This window comes from Episyrphus balteatus, chromosome 3 (assembly GCF_945859705.1).
Source record: "Episyrphus balteatus chromosome 3, idEpiBalt1.1, whole genome shotgun sequence".
Taxonomy (NCBI): Eukaryota; Metazoa; Arthropoda; class Insecta; order Diptera; family Syrphidae; genus Episyrphus; species Episyrphus balteatus.
The window spans coordinates 63,811,571-63,832,276 of record NC_079136.1 but is presented as its reverse complement, the minus strand read 5'-3'; the positions used below and the strand labels follow the sequence as shown (position 1 = coordinate 63,832,276).

The window sequence follows — 20,706 nt, the reverse complement described above, 5'->3', positions numbered from 1 at the left end:
TAAAACTCCTTTATTTACTGGACTATAACTTATCCATAGATTTTAAAGAAAATAATTTTGTTATCTTTCCTATTCAAAATTAAAAACTATAAGAGCTCGAAAGATTTTGATTTTTTCTTTCAGTAAGAAATTTTGTTTGCCAAATTTTTTTAAATGTTATGATATATTGCACTTAACCCTTTCGAACCCAAGCTATGAAAATCAATATTAAAAATTTTTTTTTCAAAAATGTTTTATCGTGTCAAGAACATCACAAATAAGAAATGTGAATAGCAAAAAGTTATGTTCCAAAATAATAAATAGCAAAACTAATGTGTTATTCTCATGTTACATGTAAGTAACATAAACTGCCTATGACCACCACAAAAAGTCGGACAACTCAGGAAATAACTTTTTATAGAACAATAATGTATGCTACTTCTTCTAAGCCAAAACACAAAACACTTTCTGGATTAACATTTTTTTTATTTTTTTTTTTTTCAAAATTATGATCAAAAATAAAAAAAAAATTAAAAATATGATATTTGGCATGCTTTTTGTACTAATCCAGTATATAGGCATTATTATCTTTCAATTAAGCTATCGAAACCTAAAAAAATATTTAATAGAATATTTTTTACGAATTTTTAAAGATATGTTACATGAGAGTAACGCTGGTACCGAAAGGGTTAAACATCTGGAGTGAAAAGAAAAGTTATTGTAGTGTTTCTTGCTTATTTATTCAGATATAGCTCGAATACTATGTATGCTGGGAAGAATAACGACAAAAAACTTTGAAAAATTATATCTCGAAAACGTATCTATCGTAATTTTTTCAAAGTGATTTCCAAGTCCCTGATGTCAAAGTAGATACGTAAGAAAAAAATAGTGGGCTGTAAACCAGTATTATTGATATAAAAGCTTTTTGAAAGTCTGAAACTTACCTGCAATCTGGTGCTGGACACCATCTTGAATCTGGATCTGCTAATAGAAATCTTCTAACCATAAAATCTTCATATTTATTTATGAATTCTGGATGATCTTTGAGTAAGACTTCAATATTACTTGGATGCATTGCTTCTGAACATTGAGGGCAAGCTATAATCAAAAGTAAAAGACATTTTTAATGAATTTCAATTAACAATGTGTTAAGAAGACTAACCTATATCAGTCCTTGATTCGTTGATTTCATTTTTTAAATACCTCTCGAGGCATACACGACAAACAGTATGCTTACAAGTGTCCAAGCTATAAAATGGATTGGCCAAAGTTTCTGTAATATAACAAATGGGACAATAATGTTTGCCATTGTCGACTTTAAATGGTGAGATGATTGTTGCATTTTGTTGTGTTGATGATGATGATGACGAGGAGGATCCTTGTAAATTGGAAGCACTGTTGTACGGTGGTGGTGTTGACGATTGCTGCGATGTGTTATCTCCTCCATGAATGCTCTGAAAGAAGATAAGTGATTTTGGTTTGTTATTCATGTAAAATTGCTGACAACAACAATAACAGAGAAAGAACTTAAATTAAATGATACTCTGTGTTAAGAGTTTAGAGAGAGAGAGCTATTAAATGTAATTAAATTAATCTAATTTATGAAAAGGGGCATTTAGAGAGATGAATCTGTCAGTTTAATTGATTATTATTGTAAATTGTAACACAAAAAAAGGCAAAGACTGTCGTCATTATTGCCCTATTTTTCTATTTTGATTTATCAATTGATTCAGATTAATAATAATAATAATTGTTTTGATTGTTCTTGTTCTTGTTATTATTAAAAATGCTAAATAAATGACATCAATATAAATTAGATATGGCAAACAAAAATGAAATCTGTTTCAGTGTGGAGGTAAATAATATGGATATCAAGTTAAGATTGCAAAAGTTTTTTTTTTTTTGTTTTTATTGTTTTTTTTTGTCTGTATTTTAGTTGATTGTTTATTTTTTTTTGTTATCATTTAGAGATAAGGTAAAGCTAAAATTAGAATATGAAATGGCAATTTATTTATTTAAATATATGTATATATTTTTTTTTATTGGTACTTGTAGATCTACTTCAACTTCAAATTATGCAAATGATAAAAAGATATGAATCAGAGTAATATAATTAATTATGTTAATAAAAATCTATTTGCAAATTTTATTTTATATTTCGAGATATTCTTGTTTAATTTTGTGTTGGCAATATAAAAGGAAAAATACATACAGAGCGTAGAGAATTAATTGTTTATAAAATTGGAACGCAAAACATGTCAATTTGTAGATTGAAAGGTTAAGATACATTTATTTGTGGGAAATGGCTTGGATCTATTTGCAAAACATGAAGTTAGGTAGCTAGTAAGTTAATCTAGTTGAAAATCATAAAAAAACTTATTTCATTTGATATAATGTTGCCGGAACTGTGACCAATTTTTCCGGTTTACATCAAAATTTAAAAATTAATTTTTCGAAAACGCATAATAAAATTACTTAAAAAAGTTAAAACAGCTTTTGAAGATGTACTTTTATGACGCGGTAAGAGTAAAATTGATTTTTCCGACTGAACATTTTGACGATTTATATTGAGATTTTTTGACATCGAAGGTAATTTATTTTTAAGAATTAGCATCGCGTTATTTTATGTGAATTGTTACCAGTTCATTAATGTGCTGTCCCAGAAAAGCATTTTCTTATTTTTTTTTAAGCTTTCTCACAAGTCAATTGTTATTGAAGTATAATTTCGAAGGCATGAACATGAGTACTAATAGCACTTTTTTTAAGGTTTCAAAAAATTCATCCAACAATATTGGAATCTTGTCGATTTTGTAGAGAAAATCATGCCTCAAAGTCGGTAGTTTAATTTTTTTGCAGGATGTTTATATTTAAACCTGAATGAACATCCTTCTTATTTTTACTTTTCTCGGAGCTGTTATGATGTCGAGTCGAGGGAATCATAACTCTCTCACGGGTCTGCTTCACACTTGTGATCCGCTTTTGGCGTTCGTCAGTTTGACCTCAAAAATTGGCAGCAAACCTCCCGGTTTTGTATTTTTCCATTTCTGAGGCCAACTGAAAGCTGGTGTTTTTTGAAAAATTTCAGATAGATACACCCAAAAAAACAAAGATTACCAAGTTTGTGGGTAATTTTGCCTGTTCAATTGTGAATAGTTTGACTTTTATTATAACTGCAATTTTTCGACCATTTTAATAAAAACTACACAAAAGTGTAGTAGCAAAGCTTAAAGAGAACAACATAAATCTTATGAGACCAAAATTCAGTTGCAAAGCAATTTTTGCTGAAATCTTGATTCTTGAGTTTTTATACAAATGGAACTTTAAAGATGGGTTCATGATTGTACCATTGCTCGCAACTTGGTTTTGGTTGCAAAAGATATATTTTGTATCTCTTAGAAGCTTTGTCATAAGTTTTTGTTTCTAAGAGAGAAATGCGAAAATGGCAGCTCACTTTGAAATTTTGGCAAAACGTAGATACTATTTTCAAAACTGTTTCGCAGGATTTGAGTGAAAGTAAGACCTTATGACTTCTTGGTCCTATGGGCAGACTTAAGTTTGTTTGTTATTTATTTTTTTTTTTTAATTTTTTTTAGCTATGGATTGCAATTGGGTAAAGAAAAAATTTAAATGCATTTTTTGTATACGGATTTTTCAAATACTTTTTTTAACAGAATTTCTTTCAATGTGTAATGTTGCCGCAATATTTTTTTTCAATCATGCCTAAAGATAATTTTCTCTATATTGTTTATATGAATCTTTATATCTGTCAATAAAATTAATATTTTGAGATAAAAGTTGTAAGCCTGAAGAATTTCAATACGATAAAAACTATTGTAATTTTGAAATCTCTTTAGACATTTTTTTAAAAAGCTTTTACATTATTTTTTAATTTATGTTTAAATTTTTTCAAAAACTATATGTTTACAGTCTACATTGGAAAACAGACTTTTATTATTTTTTAAAGGTGCGATAGTAGGATTGGGTCAAAATTCTGCCGGGGTCAAAATTCTGCTTTTTAAAATTCTGCTTAAGCGCGCGCTTTCAAACGTTTTCCAAACCATTTTTTAAGTTTTTGCAGAATTTTGTAAAATCATCTCCTCGCTGCTTATTTGATTACCTACTTACTTTGTCAATTTTGTTTATGTTAATTTTTTGTTTGATAAATCAATAAATTTAAAAATATTAAAAAAAAGGTTTTTAATGTTAAATAATTTCTTTCTTTTTAGTTTCTAATAGTTTTCAACGGTTTATAGATGTGAATTATAAGAAAGACAGTATATGCACTTTAAAAAGTATTTGCGACAGTTACACAAGAAACAGTTAGGAAAGTAGTAAAGTTAAATTTTTTTTTATAGCATATGCGCTGACTAAAGAAAAATACACCTCATTAATGTAATTCAACGTTGGTACTTTCCTAAATTTTTTAGTTTAAGTGTCGCAAATATTTTTTTAAAATGCATAGACTGACTTTCTTTCAAATAAAATCAGAATTTTGAAAGCAGAATTTTGACAAAAGAGTTTTGACCCCGGCAGAATTTTGACCCCAACCCAAAAAGCTAATATTTTATAAACTGATTGGGATATAATTTTTTTAAGAACATTCATAATTGTAGCTATCAGCCATTTAAGGATTTTATTCATTATTTACCAGTGCCCATGTTCTGTAACTTTTATCATTGACGATAAAGTCTTTGAATGACTTTAAGATCCATTTTATCTCATCAAAATAAAAGACATTATTTTTTAAATCATACTTTCTCAATTCAAAAATTCTGAATTTGAAAGAAATTTTGCTTTATTTATGGAAGAAAATGGATTTTAGAGACGTTGAAAAGCGTTTATAAAGTTACAGAACAGGGGACCAGACACCCTGTATATGACTTAAAACTCTTCAAAATTTACCTTATTCTCGTTCATTCCGAATGCACCTTCAACAGATTTCTTCTCTGACTTGGAAAGACCACGTTCAACATCGCATGATCTTTGACCAAGTCGTGGACTACCACGAGCTGCTCGTGCTCCTTGCAATAACAAGCGTCTAAGTGAGAATCCTGGTCTGGTGAATGTGTTCCTTCTGCTACTGCGACTCATTTTGCAATAATTTTTTTAATCAATAATTTAAAAGCTATTTTTATTTATATTAATTTTTTTACGTATTTGTATTGTCTATTATTATGATTTATATTTTTTATCACTAACACGTTAAATTAAGCAGCACAAAAGTATCAATTTATTTTTTATTTGCATATTGAGTGGAATTCGTTAATATTTTTTTTTTTAATATATAACTGAGACTCAAAGAGTTGTTTACAAAATTGCATTAAATTTCAAATAAAAAAAAATAAATATAAATAGGTTAAGGATTTGATAAGTTATTTTGTCTAAACAATCTTAGAAGACTTGGATTTTAAACATCATTCACTTAAGACGCGAAATACTTAAGTTAAAATTTAATCATTTGGACGACAGCGAATATTTTTTAACACAAGTTGTGTTGCATTTGTTGTATCAAATCTGAAATAAAAAAAAAAAACATTAATTTAGTGAATATATAAAATAAAAAGAGTTAGTGCATATGTTAACTTTTGGTAATGATATATTAGAGGGTTAAAAACACATTATTTTGTTTTTGAAACGATCCTAAAATGAAACTTAGTTAAAAAACTTGTAGGTATCTCATATTTGGAAAAGAAATTCACTTAATAAAAAATAGCAACAGGAGCAGGAATTTCTTCAAATGAGGCAGCCGGAAAATATGAGCAGATTCCCATTCTGAACATTGTGTTTCGCAACACCTAAACTAATACCCTGCACCAGAATAGCTTATAACCGAATTTGGCTTTTTATTCAACTATTGAAAACTTTTCAGAAAATTCATTTTTGGAATTTTTGAAAATATTTAATTTTTTTTCGGACAAATCAATTTTTTGAAAATAGATCAATGAATATTTTTTGCAAATTGGTTTTTATGTGCCGAACAATAGTTGTTGTAATAACATTAAAATTTTATTTTGCAAGGTGTTTGAAAAATATTATTAAACAAAAAAAATATTTAAAATATATGTAAACTGCACAAAAAAATCTTCTTAGGTCAAAATATAACATTGCCCAACACACAAAAATGTTCAAGACCGTTGTTTATCATTTCTTACTAAGTTGAGGGTGCTGATTCCAAAAATGACATTAGTTTTTTTCTAGCAGCTCAAGTTTTTAAATTATTCATACATGAAAATTCATAGAAATTAATACAATCTTTACTTGCTCTATACTATAGGGCAAGTATTGGTTTCGTGTCGAAAAAAAAATTTGAGGTTTTAATCAAAACCAACATTACGATGATGGAGAATTCCAAAAAAGTGGGTCTCGCAATTCTGTCCGTGCGTCTGTACGTCTATGCGGTTGTGCGTCTATCTGTACACATTTCCACAGCCTAAACGGGTGGACGGATTTTCTTCAAATTTGATACAGATGATTTTTATGGAATTCTGAAAGTTGGTTTTTTTTGTTTTTTTATATGTCGTTTAGAACGTATACCTCCCATACAAAAAAATACGATATTGCGAATTTCTCGAAAACGGCTCTAACGATTTTTATTAAACTTTGTAAACGTAATATTTAAAGCAGTGGAAATAAAACTGCATTTTTATTTTTTCTCAAAAAAGTCAAACAAAAAAAAAATTTTTTTCATGCCCTAGACGTCGCACGGTTGTCCAAAATGACTTATCTCGTTGCAAAAATCATAACTTTTGAACGGATTGAGTTAGCGGTACAATTTTTTTTTATTTGAAGGACATTTCTAGGGCTGTTATACCAATGAATTTCAATAAAATTATTTCGCAGGGTGTTTCGGAATCATCAGCCAAAAACAGATTTTCTTTAAAAAAAAAGTTTATATTAAAATTGGTATGCCATTTTGTAGAAATCACTAATCCACATTTAAAAACAAAATTTCAAAAAAATACAATGTCCCGTTATCGAAAATTTTATTTTTCAAAAAAAAATTTCAAAATTTTTTTAAAAATCCAAAATTTATTTTTTTTTAAATTTTATTTTTGGCTTATATTTGAGTTATATAAGTGCTTCTTCACAAAAAGTTTCATTGAAATCGAATAAGCCGTTTCGGAGAATATCGGATTATGGCAGGTACCGTAAAAAATCCATTCGGTTCCATGCATTAAGCCGAATAGGGTATGTGTACCAATCAATTGTTGATCCAAAATAAAAATATTTAGCTGCGCATGCTTGCGCACTGCCGAGATTTTGTACTTTGAAAAAAAAAAAATGAAGGCAGAAGGAACAGATTTTCTTTAAAAAAAATGTTTAAATTAAAATTGGTATGCCATTTTGTAGAAATCACTAATCCACATCTAAAAACAAAATTTCAAAAAAATACAATGTCCCGTTTTCGAAAATTTTATTTTTCAAAAAAAAATTTCAAATTTTTTTTAAAAATCCAAAAATTATTTTTTTTGAAATTTTATTTTTGGCCTATATTTGAGTTATATAAGTGCTTCTTCAAAAAAAGTTTCGTTGAAATCGAATAAGCCGTTTCGGAGAATATCGGATTTAAAAAAAAAACCGTTCTATGACAGGTACCGTTAATAATGATTTTCCAAAAAAATTTTTTTCATTAGAAGATAGACCTTGTTTTCAAACTTACATTTGAATTTTTTAAATAAAATCGTTGGAGCCGTTTTTGAGCAATTACAGCTTTACTGAAATTGGTGTATGACAAGTACCGTTATTTTTGGCCCAAAAAAATTAATTCCAAAAACCCCTCTGGAAGGTCTCCAAAAAATGCTACATACCAAATTTGAAGTCAATCGGTCCATCCGTTTAGGCTGTAGATCCTTATACAGAGAGACAGACAGACGGACTTCCGGGACCAACTTTTTTGGCATTCTCTATAATCGTAATATCATGGAAAAGTGTAATCTGAACTTTTTTTAGATGTAAATTAGTGATTTCTACAAAATGGCATACAAATTTTAATTTAAATATTTTTTTTTTAAGAAAATCGGTTCTCGGCCGATGATTCCTAAACACCCTGTAAAACAATTTTCTTGAAATTCATTGGTGTAACAGCCCTGGAAATTTCCTTCAAATTAAAAAAAAAACTGTACCGCTACCTCAATCCGTTCAAAAGTTATGATTTTTGCAACGAGATAAGTCATTTTGGACAACAGTGCGTCGGCTCTTCCCCAATATATTTTTTTTTTTAAATTAAGAGCCAGCTTTTAAAATCTACAAGTAGACTAACATAAAAGTGCTTTGAACTGCAAGAGCAAGTACGTGCGACCTCAGTCGTGCATTTTATTTTTTGTTAAATTTGTTTTTATTAAACAAATTTTTTTTTTGTATTTTTATTTTACTTACTGAACCGAAATACATTATATTCGAAACAAATTTTTCCAACAAAAATTTTAAAACGCTTGTAATAATGAAATCTAAAAAAATAGTATGAAATTACCCCAATAATGTGAAAAATTAATATATCTAAAAAAATAGAGCTCCTAGAAAGCAACCATTTTTACCATTTTTAGGCTTAGTGAACCCAAATGCATTAGGTTCGATAAGGAAATTTCTGGAAAATGTTAACAAACAGTTAAAATAAGCATAACTTTAAAATAAGTACGAAATTACCACCAAAATGTGGAAAACTAAAATATTTAAAAAAATAGAGCTCCTAGAATACATTGACCCCAAATACATTGAGTTTAATATAATTTTTTCTGGAAAACTTTAATAAACCCTCAAAATAATAAAAACTTAAAAATTAGTACATATATGAATATTTCCCCAAATGTGAAAAATTAAATATTTCAAAAACTAGAGCTGCAAGAAAGCAATATTATTTTTGAGCTTACTGAACCCAAATCTATAAAAGTTGATATAAATCTCTCTGGAAAATTTTAAAAAGTTGAAAATTGTTGGCCAGTGTAATCGTTAATTCGGTCATTTTTTTTTTAATCATTTTTTGAGTCGCTGAAACCGACTCCGAAGTCCATTTCGTCCTTTTTCTGTGATAACTACGTATCTGCAAGGTATATTTTCACTTCTTAAATAAGAATATTCTTTTTTTCTTGAAACCATCAAGACGATGGAATAAGCAATCAGAAGTCGAATTGACTTTTAATGAAATCAATTGAGTTATTTTTGAAAAAACCCTTTTATTTTTTTTGAAAATTTTTCAGCAGCAAACAAAATATTTTAAGGAATAGTAGTTACGTGGTTATCGAAAAAAGGGGATTATGTTACTGGGTGTCTCTGAATACTTCGATGTTACCTAGAAAACCTGACGATATGGGGTAAAATGGACTCCGGATTCATTTACAGCGACTAAGAACACATATAATGTAATTTCGGCTGTGTAATTGTTGTAATTAAGTTTTTTGACTTTGTCAAACAAAAAACTGTGTCAAAATAGAACCCACGACAGTGTCGCACGATCTTAAATTTTCAAAACTCGCTTGAATTTTGAAAACTCTTAATTCACATTTTTTTACAGCTTTTTTCAAAAACCACAGAAAAAAATTTTTATTAAATTTTATTTCTGATTTATATTAAAGCACTATTCACTTGAGCACGACCAACGAATGACGAATGAATGAAAAGAAGTGATTTTAGACACGTTTCAAGTCTTATTTCCTCACAAATTCTCAACAAATCAATAGAAAGATAGTTTATATTATATTTATTCACTTTTCATCAATATAAAATGTTAATAAATTTGAGAAAACAAATTTATTCTTCGCGAAAAGAATTCTAGTTGGTACAAACTGTCAGACTCAATTCACCTTCCACACAATCCACATTTCCAACGAACAAAATGTTCTCGCATTCTTAACCTCAAAAACAATTTTTGTTTTGGTTTTGATGGTCAACGGTGCCAAATTCAAGTTTCATTCGCGACGATATAAAAACTATCATGTGAAAAAAAATCACTTGATCAAAAAATCTTCAGTCACTACAAGACTCAGAAACACCCTATGTATACCAATTTATCAAATTTCACCTTCTTTAAAAAAAAAATATATATATTCACTTACTGAAAAATTACGGCTTTTGAAACAAAAAATTAAAATTATGTCTATTTTACGGCGAGTCGTCTTTATTCGCTCAATTTGCGAACTTTTCTCATTTCGTACTTGCCACTTGGCTTCCTATTCTTAAAAAAAAAAAAAAAAAAAACAAAAGATTCCAAATAAATACCTTCTTCAAAGGCTCAAAGATACCGTCTAAAGGATAACTTGTGTCTGAATCACATGGACATTTATTTTTATTTAAAAAGACATAAAGTTTATGTCATAAAGTTCGTCTGCGAATAGCAATTTATTTTTTTAAATTAATTTAACCAACTTGACTCATGGTACTTATGTAAGTTTTTAAATGCAGATATAAATCCCACTCAATCTTGCAATCGGCCCATTAAACCATGTTTTTTTTTTTGTATATCAATTTCTGATTGGAATGACATAAAGTTCGTGACATAATGATGGGAATTTTTCGCAAAAAAAAAAAAAAAAAAAAAAATCAGTTAAAAGTTGGAAAAAAGGTGACATCATTTCAATTAAACCACTTATATGGTTGTAAAACTTTAAAGCTATTAAAAAAAACTGTCATAAAAACTTAATATACCTTTGAGAAAATCTAAACAAATCAAATACAAATAAGTTAAGCTACAAGTTTAAAAGCCTATAATAGCACGTTCGGTGTTGTCTATATAGGTTTTAAACTTCTCTAAGCTGTCAGTCAATAAAAACCCATTAACACCCAATAACAAAATATTTACCTTCACACTGACCGATAGCTGTTTGTCGTTCTTTTCGTTCATCATCGTTCGTGAGTCTCAAGTGTTTTTTGTTTAATATTATGCAATTAGTATTTTTTTATACCTACTTTAAAAGCTTGCAAGTCTATACAAATTATTATGGAAATGAGCCATAAAAGCGTCGTAGTCGTCTTCGTCGTCGGCCTGGCCTCCATCTCAAATCTCCATCTTCCATATTGTACTTGGTTGTGATGATTTACTTAGATTTACGGACTATGTCAGAGCTCTGAAACCCCTTCTCTTTACTTTTCGCTAAAATTAAAAAACGACGACGACGACCAAGACACCTACTCGTTACTCGTTAGGTGACTATTTTTAGAACAGAAAAAATATTATTATTTTTTAAAAAGGCCTTATAAATGAAAAACGTTCATATTTTTGTAAGACAGGGCAAAGAGGTTTCGGAGAAAAATATGAACGTCGACGACGAATAAAAATAACATTTGTCAGAGGAGACCGAGAGTAGGCACAGTAGTCGGCAGTAGGGTAAAGTAAATGAATATACAGTAAAACTGTCTTATAAATATTTTGCACACAGAGTAACGAGCCAGTATTGTAAAAAGGCAAAAGGCGCATCATACAATAGGCTTTAAAAAACCTTTTTTTCTTGTTAAAAAATAATTTCGATTTGATGAGACTCATACTGAATTTATGACTGGTAATGGTAATGGTCGTAAATATTGTAAAATGCCCTTGAGCACACTGAAAAACCATTTAAAAAAAAATATGGAGAAAAATAAACCAAATCAGTGCACGAGAGTTAACAAATAAAAATGCAATTTTGTTTTTATATTTGAGGGAAGGGTATTGTGTGTGTGGCACTTTTATTTCATTATAATGGTTATTGCTATACGCGCTGGTGTGTCAGAAATGTTTTTTTTTTTTTCTGTTAAAAATTGCATGCAAAAATGTATATAGGCGAGGCACTGCACTGACCCTATTCAAGATTGAGGTTATTATTGAGTCCTTGAAGGAGTAGTGTTTTAAGCCGCTTGTAAAAAGCTGATAAGATATGGCAGTAAAAAGGCTGGACGCTTCCGCAAGTTATGAGGTTATCATTAAATTTGCCTTTTAAAGCAATATACTTACAGATTTTTTATGTAAAGGCGTACGTTGCGTTCTATGAAAGGGAGGACGAAATTCAGATTCTTTGATAGCAACGGCGTATACAGGGGGGGGGGTCACGGGGTCATGACCCCCCCCAAGAACTCAAAACTTAAACAAGAAATGGTTGTGTTCTACTAAATTCTTTTGAGTAAGATGATTTTCAAAATGTCGAAGTTTTAGAACAAGAACGAAAATGAAAAGTCAAAAAATTTGTTGGTATTCAACCGAATATTTTTGCCATATCTGGGGATGTGGTCATATTTTTAGCGAACGCTATGCTGGATTAGGATTATTTTAATTCGTTCGATAATATAAGGCATTGATAGGCTACAAGTTAAGCTGTGCTGTAGAGCTTTGTATGGATTTAAAATTAAAATAATTTTTTTAATTTTGACTAAACCGAGAATAGATAAGAATATAGGCAACCTCTTCTAAAGGCAAATTAAATATTTAAGCAAGCTTAGGTCACTTAAAATAATCTCGAAAATCGATTTAAGAAAAACTAATAAATATAACTGAATATGTTTTATATTTTAAACCGCTGATAAACACCTGAAAGCTGATTAAATCAGAGCCGAATATTATGAAATCCTTCGTAAGTGATCTAAAGCATTTCTTTAATTAGTAATGCCGTTTGAAATTTCGAAAAAATATCTAAACTATACTCTGTCCGATAAATATTGGCAGTACAGGCCTTATGGGAGAGCTTTTTCAAAAACAATGGGACCTAACGATTGCTAAAAAGCAATTTACGAAAAATATGCCCCTGAAACACACAAGAACACCAAAGACGTGCCATGGCATTGTTGTTGTTATTTCTTTATTAAGCGAAGTACACCCTCCTATGACCGATCTGCCTCACAATCTGTGGCAGAATGAAACTCAATCATAAAAGCTGTTTATTAAAAGTATTTACAATACATAAGAGTTACCATTGGTAAACTTCCTTCATAAACTACTCCTTTTTCTATTATTTTTCTGAAAGAGCTTTCAGGATTAATGCTTTTTTCAAGCTTTTTGAACGAAAAAAAGCATATGTGTTGTCGTGGTGTTGGTGGCTATTTGATTTTTATTTTGTGTATGTAGGAAAACAGTTAATGTCAACATTTTAACATGCATTTTAAGATTTCAACAGGCAAAATTTTGTACCCATGCGTGGGGTCGGCCTGCGTCTTAAATGAGTGAATTTTTTATTTGTTATTTTGGTGTTAAACGAAAAATTTATTTTTTTTTTCGTTTTTGTGAAATTTTACTGACAAAATGGTACCTTTTCGAAACATTTTTTTTTGATAATACGGCATCGCTAAGTGACCTTTTTTATGTGATAGACATATCCAGAAGGCGTGAAGCAAAGTGAGATGCAAATGCCCTACCTTCCCTGTACTGCCAATTTTTATCGGACAGAGTATAGCATAATTTTGTTTAATATTTTCTGTTACGCCAAAAATATTTTTTTGTCCTTACTATTTTGACAGAGGTACTTGAATCCTGTATCGTCTTAAAAGAAAAAAAAAAACAAAATTTAAAAAAAAAAATGTATTTTCAAATGCAATTTTTTTTTTGCAAAACCTTGCGATTCGTTTGCCTGAGGTTAGGAAGACAATTAATTGGAAAGTTGTCAGTGTTATTAAACTAAAAAGATTTTATTTAAACTTGTAAAATAATTCTGGACTATCGGAAAACAATGCAGAGTTGTTTAAAGGCAAATTATTCTGTCGAAGTACTTGTACATTACACTGTATTTTAAGGACAGGATGGTCTTAATTGGTGAAGATTTAAGGCTAAACAAATAAAAGCAAACGAATCACACAACGTTTTTGTTTGGTTATTCTTAGAACTCTTCGGAACTGTTCGATTCGAAATGCAAAACAAACAAATTTTAATATTTTTAATTTAAATAGCACATTTTCAAGTTTATGCCTAACTTTTGTAAACAAAATTTTGGCATGACCCCCCCCCCCCCCCCCCCCCAAGAAGAAAACCTGTATACGCCCCTGTTTGATAGTATGTGATATTCTACCAAGATCTAATAGTAGATCAGATAAAGTTTCAGAGAGAACTGGAAAATGGCAATTTGATACCACAATTCATGTGGAATTCAAAATATGGAGATGTAATACACATTTTCTGAAGATTTGTTTTTTAAGTTGGTGGCCAAGCCTTACTGTAGCACAATTTTTTTTTTTTTTAGAATATACAAGAATCACCCCTAAAATTTTCCTTATTTACTTACGAGGAACCCTGTATACCTTTCTAAAAAAATTGCTTTCGATTTAATTAACATTTAACTTTTTATATTTTTTATATAGGTATATTATAAGTATTAAGAGGAAGATCATGCGTTAAATATCGTGGTCCTGATTTTTGACAGAGTTTTGTATGCTTATGGCCTAACGAACATCCAAGGTTTTTGAACAAATAATATAAATTAAATTTCGAAAAATACTAAACGTTTTCAGTCTTCGGACCTTATGGACTAGTTTTTGATACAAATAATGTTTCACGACTTTTAAATTATAAGTAAATTTCCACGAGATGCAGCATAGAAAAATACCCTAAGATAATGTGCCATAACCTCATGACCTTGTTACTTTTTTTTTTTTGGTAAAAATGAACATGATGATAACACCAAATGACTGGTATCTCGGATGGGTCTTTGATTTCGATGCATAAGATGTGAAATTCTTGTAGACCCTGGAGGGCTAGCTCCAAATGAAGTGACTCAACAATGCAGTTTTGGGTACTTTTGATGCTGCATCTCATGAAATTTAAACCAATATAATCTGACTTCGCTGAAAAAGTTTTGGCTTAAAAAAAAAAACACTTTGCCAGGGATGGTTTTTTGAAAAAAAAAAAAAAACAATTTGATATTTGTTATCTATTGATGCCCTTTCAAGCCAGGTAGGTCTCATTACTATCGGTGCTGCGTTTTTTTTTAAATATATTTTGGAGCATTTTCTTTATTGTTAATATTGTTATTTTTTCTTTAACATCTTACAGTTTTGTTTAAAATTTTAAAATGTTATAAAAGGTTAAAAATAATTTTATTTATTGTGTTTCTTTTACGTTTCTGTAAGTTTCTTAGTGACATCACTCTAATTGGTGATTTTTCTAATTTATGTTTGTAATTTTATTTAAGGCCTGATGATGAGCATAATCATGCTCGAAAGGTATCAAAGCGAATAAAAATATCTTTAATTTGACCGTAAAACATAAAGGTAAAAATATCTATTAAAAAAAAAGTTATATATGTATGAGTTACGAGTATGACTGTCCTATGCTGCCAAAAGAGGATTTTTTAAAAAAATTTTTATTACAATTTCAAAACGGTTGCTGCAAAAACGTTTAGCTTATCTTTCTCGAGGTACACTTACCTCATCGAGGTAAAGAAAATTTTACTTTTGGTGTAAAAGATGATTACCAGTAAGTTCTTCACTTCCGGATCCTGAAAAGACTGGCGTGGTAATAGACCGAGAGCCAGCGACCTAAAGTTTGCAGGTAATTGCTTAGTATTCAGCCATATGAAATATGTTTAAGGACATCCCCAGGCATGTTACTGCAAAAAAAAGTCTAGTCAGCCGTGGCAAAAACGGTCTGCCAAGCATTTGAATGTGAAAAAAATTTTAAATTAAGAACTCGACCTTAAATCAAAAAAAAAAAAAAAATTTAAAGAGAACGGCAACACTTACAAAACTAAACGATACCTTTTTTTAAAGGTAAAGAGTTATACTACTTTATGGTTTTTATATAAATGTTTTTTGATGAATAGTTTTTGAAACAAAAAATTTCAAACACAAAATTTTGAAAAAAAAATTCAAAAAAAGTTCAAACAGTTTTTTTTTTCAAAAAATCTACCCAATAAAGTATAATTTTTTTTTTATTTTAATTTTTCTTATATATTTTGAGTCAAACACCGAAAACTAAAAGTCAAAATCTCTTTTACTTTTTGAGAAAACTGAAAATTACCAAACCTTCTATTTTTTCACCAACGCCAAAATTACGGCTATTAATTATGTCTTTCAGAAAGGAAGTAAAGAAGTGAAAAAACTAAAAATATGGAAAACTGTGTTTTTTTGTTCGGGATCAGTATTCTCAGGGAATTTTTCTGAATTTTCAGTTTTCTCAAAAAGTAAAACAGATTTTGACTTCTATTTTTCGGTGTTTGACTCAAAATATATAAGTGAAATAAGAATTGGAAAAAAAATTATAACTTAATTGTGTAGATTTTTTGGAATAAAAACAGTTTGAACTTTTTTTAATTTTTTTTTCAAAATTTTGTGTTTGAAATTTTTTGTTTCAAAAACTATTCATCAAAAAACATTTATTTAAAAACCAGAAAGTAAAATAACTTTTTACCTTTAAAAAAAGGTATCGTTTAGTTTTGTAAGTGTTGCCGTTCTCTTTAAATATTTTTTTTTTTTTTGATTTAAGGTCGAGTTCTTAATTTAAAATTTTTTTCACATTCAAGTGCTTGGCAGACCGTTTTTGCCACGGCTGACTAGACTTTTTTTTGCAGTAACATGCCTGGGGATGTCCTTAAACATATTTCATATGACTGAATACTAAGTAATTACCTGCAAACTTTAGGTCGCTGGCTCTTAGACTATAATATCACTGTTAAAGTGCACTTTTATCTTGTTCAAACAAAGGACGAAACTGTAGACAATTTAAAAGTACAGAAGAATACAGAATACAGGTGGAAAGAATCTGTTTTTTCTGTACATTTAATATAAAAAAAATATTTATCTATCTAATAGCTCTAATCACTTTTTGATTAAACAAACACGCCACAAATAAAAGCATCCCCTTAAACCTAGGAAACAATAATTCGATTTCAAACTCAAACCTCCTTCAACTAGTCTCAATATATACAATTCAAGAAGTTCTATCTAAATTCTAACTAAAAATTTGTTGTTATTACAAGTTATTTCCAGCAATCTACTGTTAAGTTAGGTACGTCACATTTCACAATCAAAATCGTGAATGATGATTTGTATGCACAAAATGTTAAATAGCTTGTCGTATTGAAATGCCATTGCTTTCAATTTTTTACTTCTTTTTCAATATACATCTTTTTCTTTATCAATCAATTAATTGAGTAAATTATACGATTCAAATAAAACAAGTTATTTCTGAATTTATTTGAATTGCAATTACCAGGTAAAAAGAAACATCAACAACACGCGCACAAAACAAAACAATACAAAAAAAAAAAAAAAAAATTATAAAAATAAAAGTTTTTTGTAAGTATCTGTATCTGTATTCAATTCGGTGCAATATCCTTTCAAGTACGCAGCTTTAAATTTTTAAATTATATGAATACAAAACCACCTTCAAACAAACTAGCAGAATCAGAGGGCGAGGACAATTCAAAGAAATCGCTTTTTATTGTTTCATCTTTTTCTAGTTACAAAGTAATTATAGAATTTTAGATTCAAATCATAGTAGAGTAACTAAAGCAAATTATTAGGGAACCCGGCCGAACAGCTCCGATTTTGACGATTTTTTTTCAAACGTAGGTAATTAAAAATACTTTAAAGTCTATAGATTAAAAATTGCCGGTGTTGCCGTATTGTTTTTTTAAAATTAAAATTAAATTTTTTTTTTAACAAAACCATTTTTTTTGCTTAAATTTCATAAAACAAATGATAGCAAAAGATTCTCTAGGTAATTTAAGGAAAATATATAAAAGGCAGTAAGGGACAATCTTCCATCGTTTAACCGATAAATGCAATTTTCTAACATTCTGACCTCAAACACAAAAAAAATATTTTGAAAACAACGGCAACACCTACAATATTTTAAAATACATTTTTAAAAAGCCAGAAGCTCATTCTTATCTCTTAAATTTAAATCCACTAAATTTAATCAAGACTTTTTGAAAAAATGGTCCTCAAACTCAGAATTAAAAAAAAAATGTTATTAGAAAAATTTAAAATGACTTTTTTCCAAACTTTTTCTAATAAAATATGAATTTATTTTAAAAAAATTTTTGGCCATAAATATTATCAGTTAAATTTCGAAGCAAGAAAGGTAAAATATATCACACTTTTGAAAAAAAAAAAATGAAAAATTACTTAAATTTCAATGGTTTTTTTTTTTATTAAAACTGCATTTTTGCATTGAAATAATTAATTTTCTCAAAGACTGTGGTAATTAGGAACTTTAAATTTTAGCTATTTAACTTTCAACAGTAAGGGTTATTAAATGAATAAAAAATAATTTTATGTTTAGATGTTGAACTTTAAAAAAAAAATAAGTTACATTTTTTTTTCAAAACTTTTATTAAAAAAAGTTCTTCGAAAATGAAATACTTTTTAATTTTTTTCATAAACCGTAATACATATTGACATTTCCTTTTATAATTTGAAATCATAATAAATGCGGCCAAAAAAATTTGAAAATAAATGCATTTTATATTACGACCAAGTTTAAAAAACGACATGTTAAAATTTTTTCAATAATTTTTTTTTTCAAAAATCTGAGTTACCACTCTTTCAAAAGCCGTCCATTCAATTAACTTAATTTTAATTTTACATATATGACTAAGCTTCTAGCTTTTAAAAAATGTATATTTGAATATTGTAGGTGTTGCCGTTGTGTTAAAATATTTTTTTTTTTGTGTTTGAAGTCAATTAATAAGAAAATTGCATCTATCGCTTGAACGATGGAAGATTGTCCCTCACTCCCATATATTTTTTTTTCTTGAATTTTCTAGACAATCTTTTGGCATCAATTAATTTATGAAATTTAAGAAAAATTTTTTTGTTCCCAAAAATCTTCAATTAAATTTAAAAAATCAAAACGGCAACACCGGCAATTTTTAATCTATAGACTTTAAAGCATTTTTAATTACCGACGTTTGAAAAAAAAGATCATCTAAATCTAAGCTGTTCGGCCGGGTTCCCTAATATTGCCAATTTTTGATCTTTAGTTACTCCTCTATCAGCACTGATTTATATTGATGAAATTAAACAAATAAAAAGGGGATTTAAGTAAGGTTTTTAATCCCAGAAATTTGTTTTAAACATTATTGAGTTGTACATATTTAGAAACCAAATCTAAAGGTTTTCGACCTTAACAACAAAAAATTTCAGTGACATATACAAAATCTCAGAATCAAGAAAGATCAAAGACTTGATCTCTTACCTCTTGGTAATGGACTGCTCTCCCTATGTTTTAGTGCTGCGAGGTAGGAGGCTTTCAAATTCGTTGAGCAACAAGTTATCTAGAGACTGGGCCATGCTACTTAGACAGACACTCAGTCTGAAGACTGTACTGTATAATGGAACAGCATCTGTCACGCTTAAATTATAAATAAAAACAACAAAGTGGAATTTAAAAATAAAAAAAAAAATGATTTGCTCTAATATAAAGAAATTCCATCAAGTAAAAGCCAGCAAATAAATGGTTTGGAAAATGTTAAAAGCGCGCACTTTTTAAAAATTTTCCAAAACCTTTTTTAATTTTTTTGCAGAATTACATAAGTAAAATCATCTTCTCGCAAAATTGTATGCTTAATTGATTAGGTACTACTTTGTCATTATTTTTAATATTAATTTTTTTTTATGAATCAATAAATTTAAAAATATTAATGAAAGGTTTCTATGTTAAATATCTTAGCAAAATAATTAAAAATTTACTAACTTAAGGAAAATCGTTTGTAAATAGTTTTAACGGTATATAGATGCGTGTTGCAAGAAAGTCAGTCTATGGATTTGGAAAAATATTAGCGAAGTTAAATCTTGAAATACTTTAATGACGTGTAGGTATTTTTGTTAAGAAAACGCATATGCTAATATGAAATTAGCAGAATCGTTTTGCTTAAATATGTATATGCTGGCAGAATTTTGAAAGACAGAATTTTCGTGAAATAAGCAGAATTTTGAAAATCAGGATTTTGACCCGTCAAAAATATTTATTGCAAATAAAAAAAAATTACATAAAAAAATTTGTATTGCAACTAAAAAATATTTGCATTGAAAAAACAATTTTTATTGCAATGAAAAAAAAATTAAAAAATGTAAAGCCAAAAATAGTCAAAATTGTAAATTCGACGAATAGTAAAAAAAAAAAATATTTAATGCATTTTTTTATTTGCATATAATTTTTTTTTATTGTTATTTGCAATAAAAATTTTATTTTTAAAGCAAATATTTTTCAGTTGCAATAACATTTGTTTTTAATGCAATTTTTTTTTATTTGCAATAAATATTTTTTTTTTTAATGCAAATATTTTTGAGTTGCAAAATTTTGTATTTGCAAAATCTGTAATAAAAAACAGATGCATTAAAAAAATGATTTTTTACAATATGGTGTTCACTACGGAAGCATCTTTAGTAAAATTAAATCAGTGAAATCAGTTAGAGTGGGAATACTCTAACACCTTCTGTGACCGAAAAATGCCCCCTAGGAAATCTGTTTGCGGCAGTTTTTCGCCAATTTTAAACAAAACATTCTATTACTTTTGAAATTAATATCGATTATTTCACTAACTGATACCGATTATGCAAATTAAATTTGACAGACGATCATATCATTTTGATTGCGGATATAAATTGTTTCAGTTTTTGAATGCCTTAACTAAACGAACAAGTACCTGAGACTTATTAGTGCATCTTAATTTAATTTATTTTACCTGCACAATAGAATACAAATTGTAGATTCATTAACTATATTTTTGCTTGCAAATGTATACAATATTGTTAGCAATTAAGTAATTTATTAATTAAGCTTCTCATTGTGGTTTTTTTTTGCATGTCAATACAGAAGTTGTGGAATTTTAAAGT

General features: G+C 28.5%; 1 protein-coding gene across 2 annotated transcripts in view; it reads right to left on the bottom strand.

Moving 5' to 3' along the window:
* The window catches only part of LOC129917146 (E3 ubiquitin-protein ligase RNF19B-like), an 86,104-nt gene that overhangs the window by 29,361 nt on the left and 36,037 nt on the right, over positions 1-20,706 (bottom strand). For both annotated transcript variants that reach the window (XM_055997522.1, XM_055997523.1), the window contains exons 2-4: positions 4,882-5,493; positions 1,142-1,433; positions 924-1,077 (exon numbers count right to left, since the gene is read on the bottom strand). In XM_055997522.1, the coding sequence (XP_055853497.1) occupies positions 924-1,077; positions 1,142-1,433; positions 4,882-5,070 (635 nt within the window). In that variant the 5' untranslated portion in view covers positions 5,071-5,493. The remainder of the gene's footprint in view (positions 1-923; positions 1,078-1,141; positions 1,434-4,881; positions 5,494-20,706) is intronic.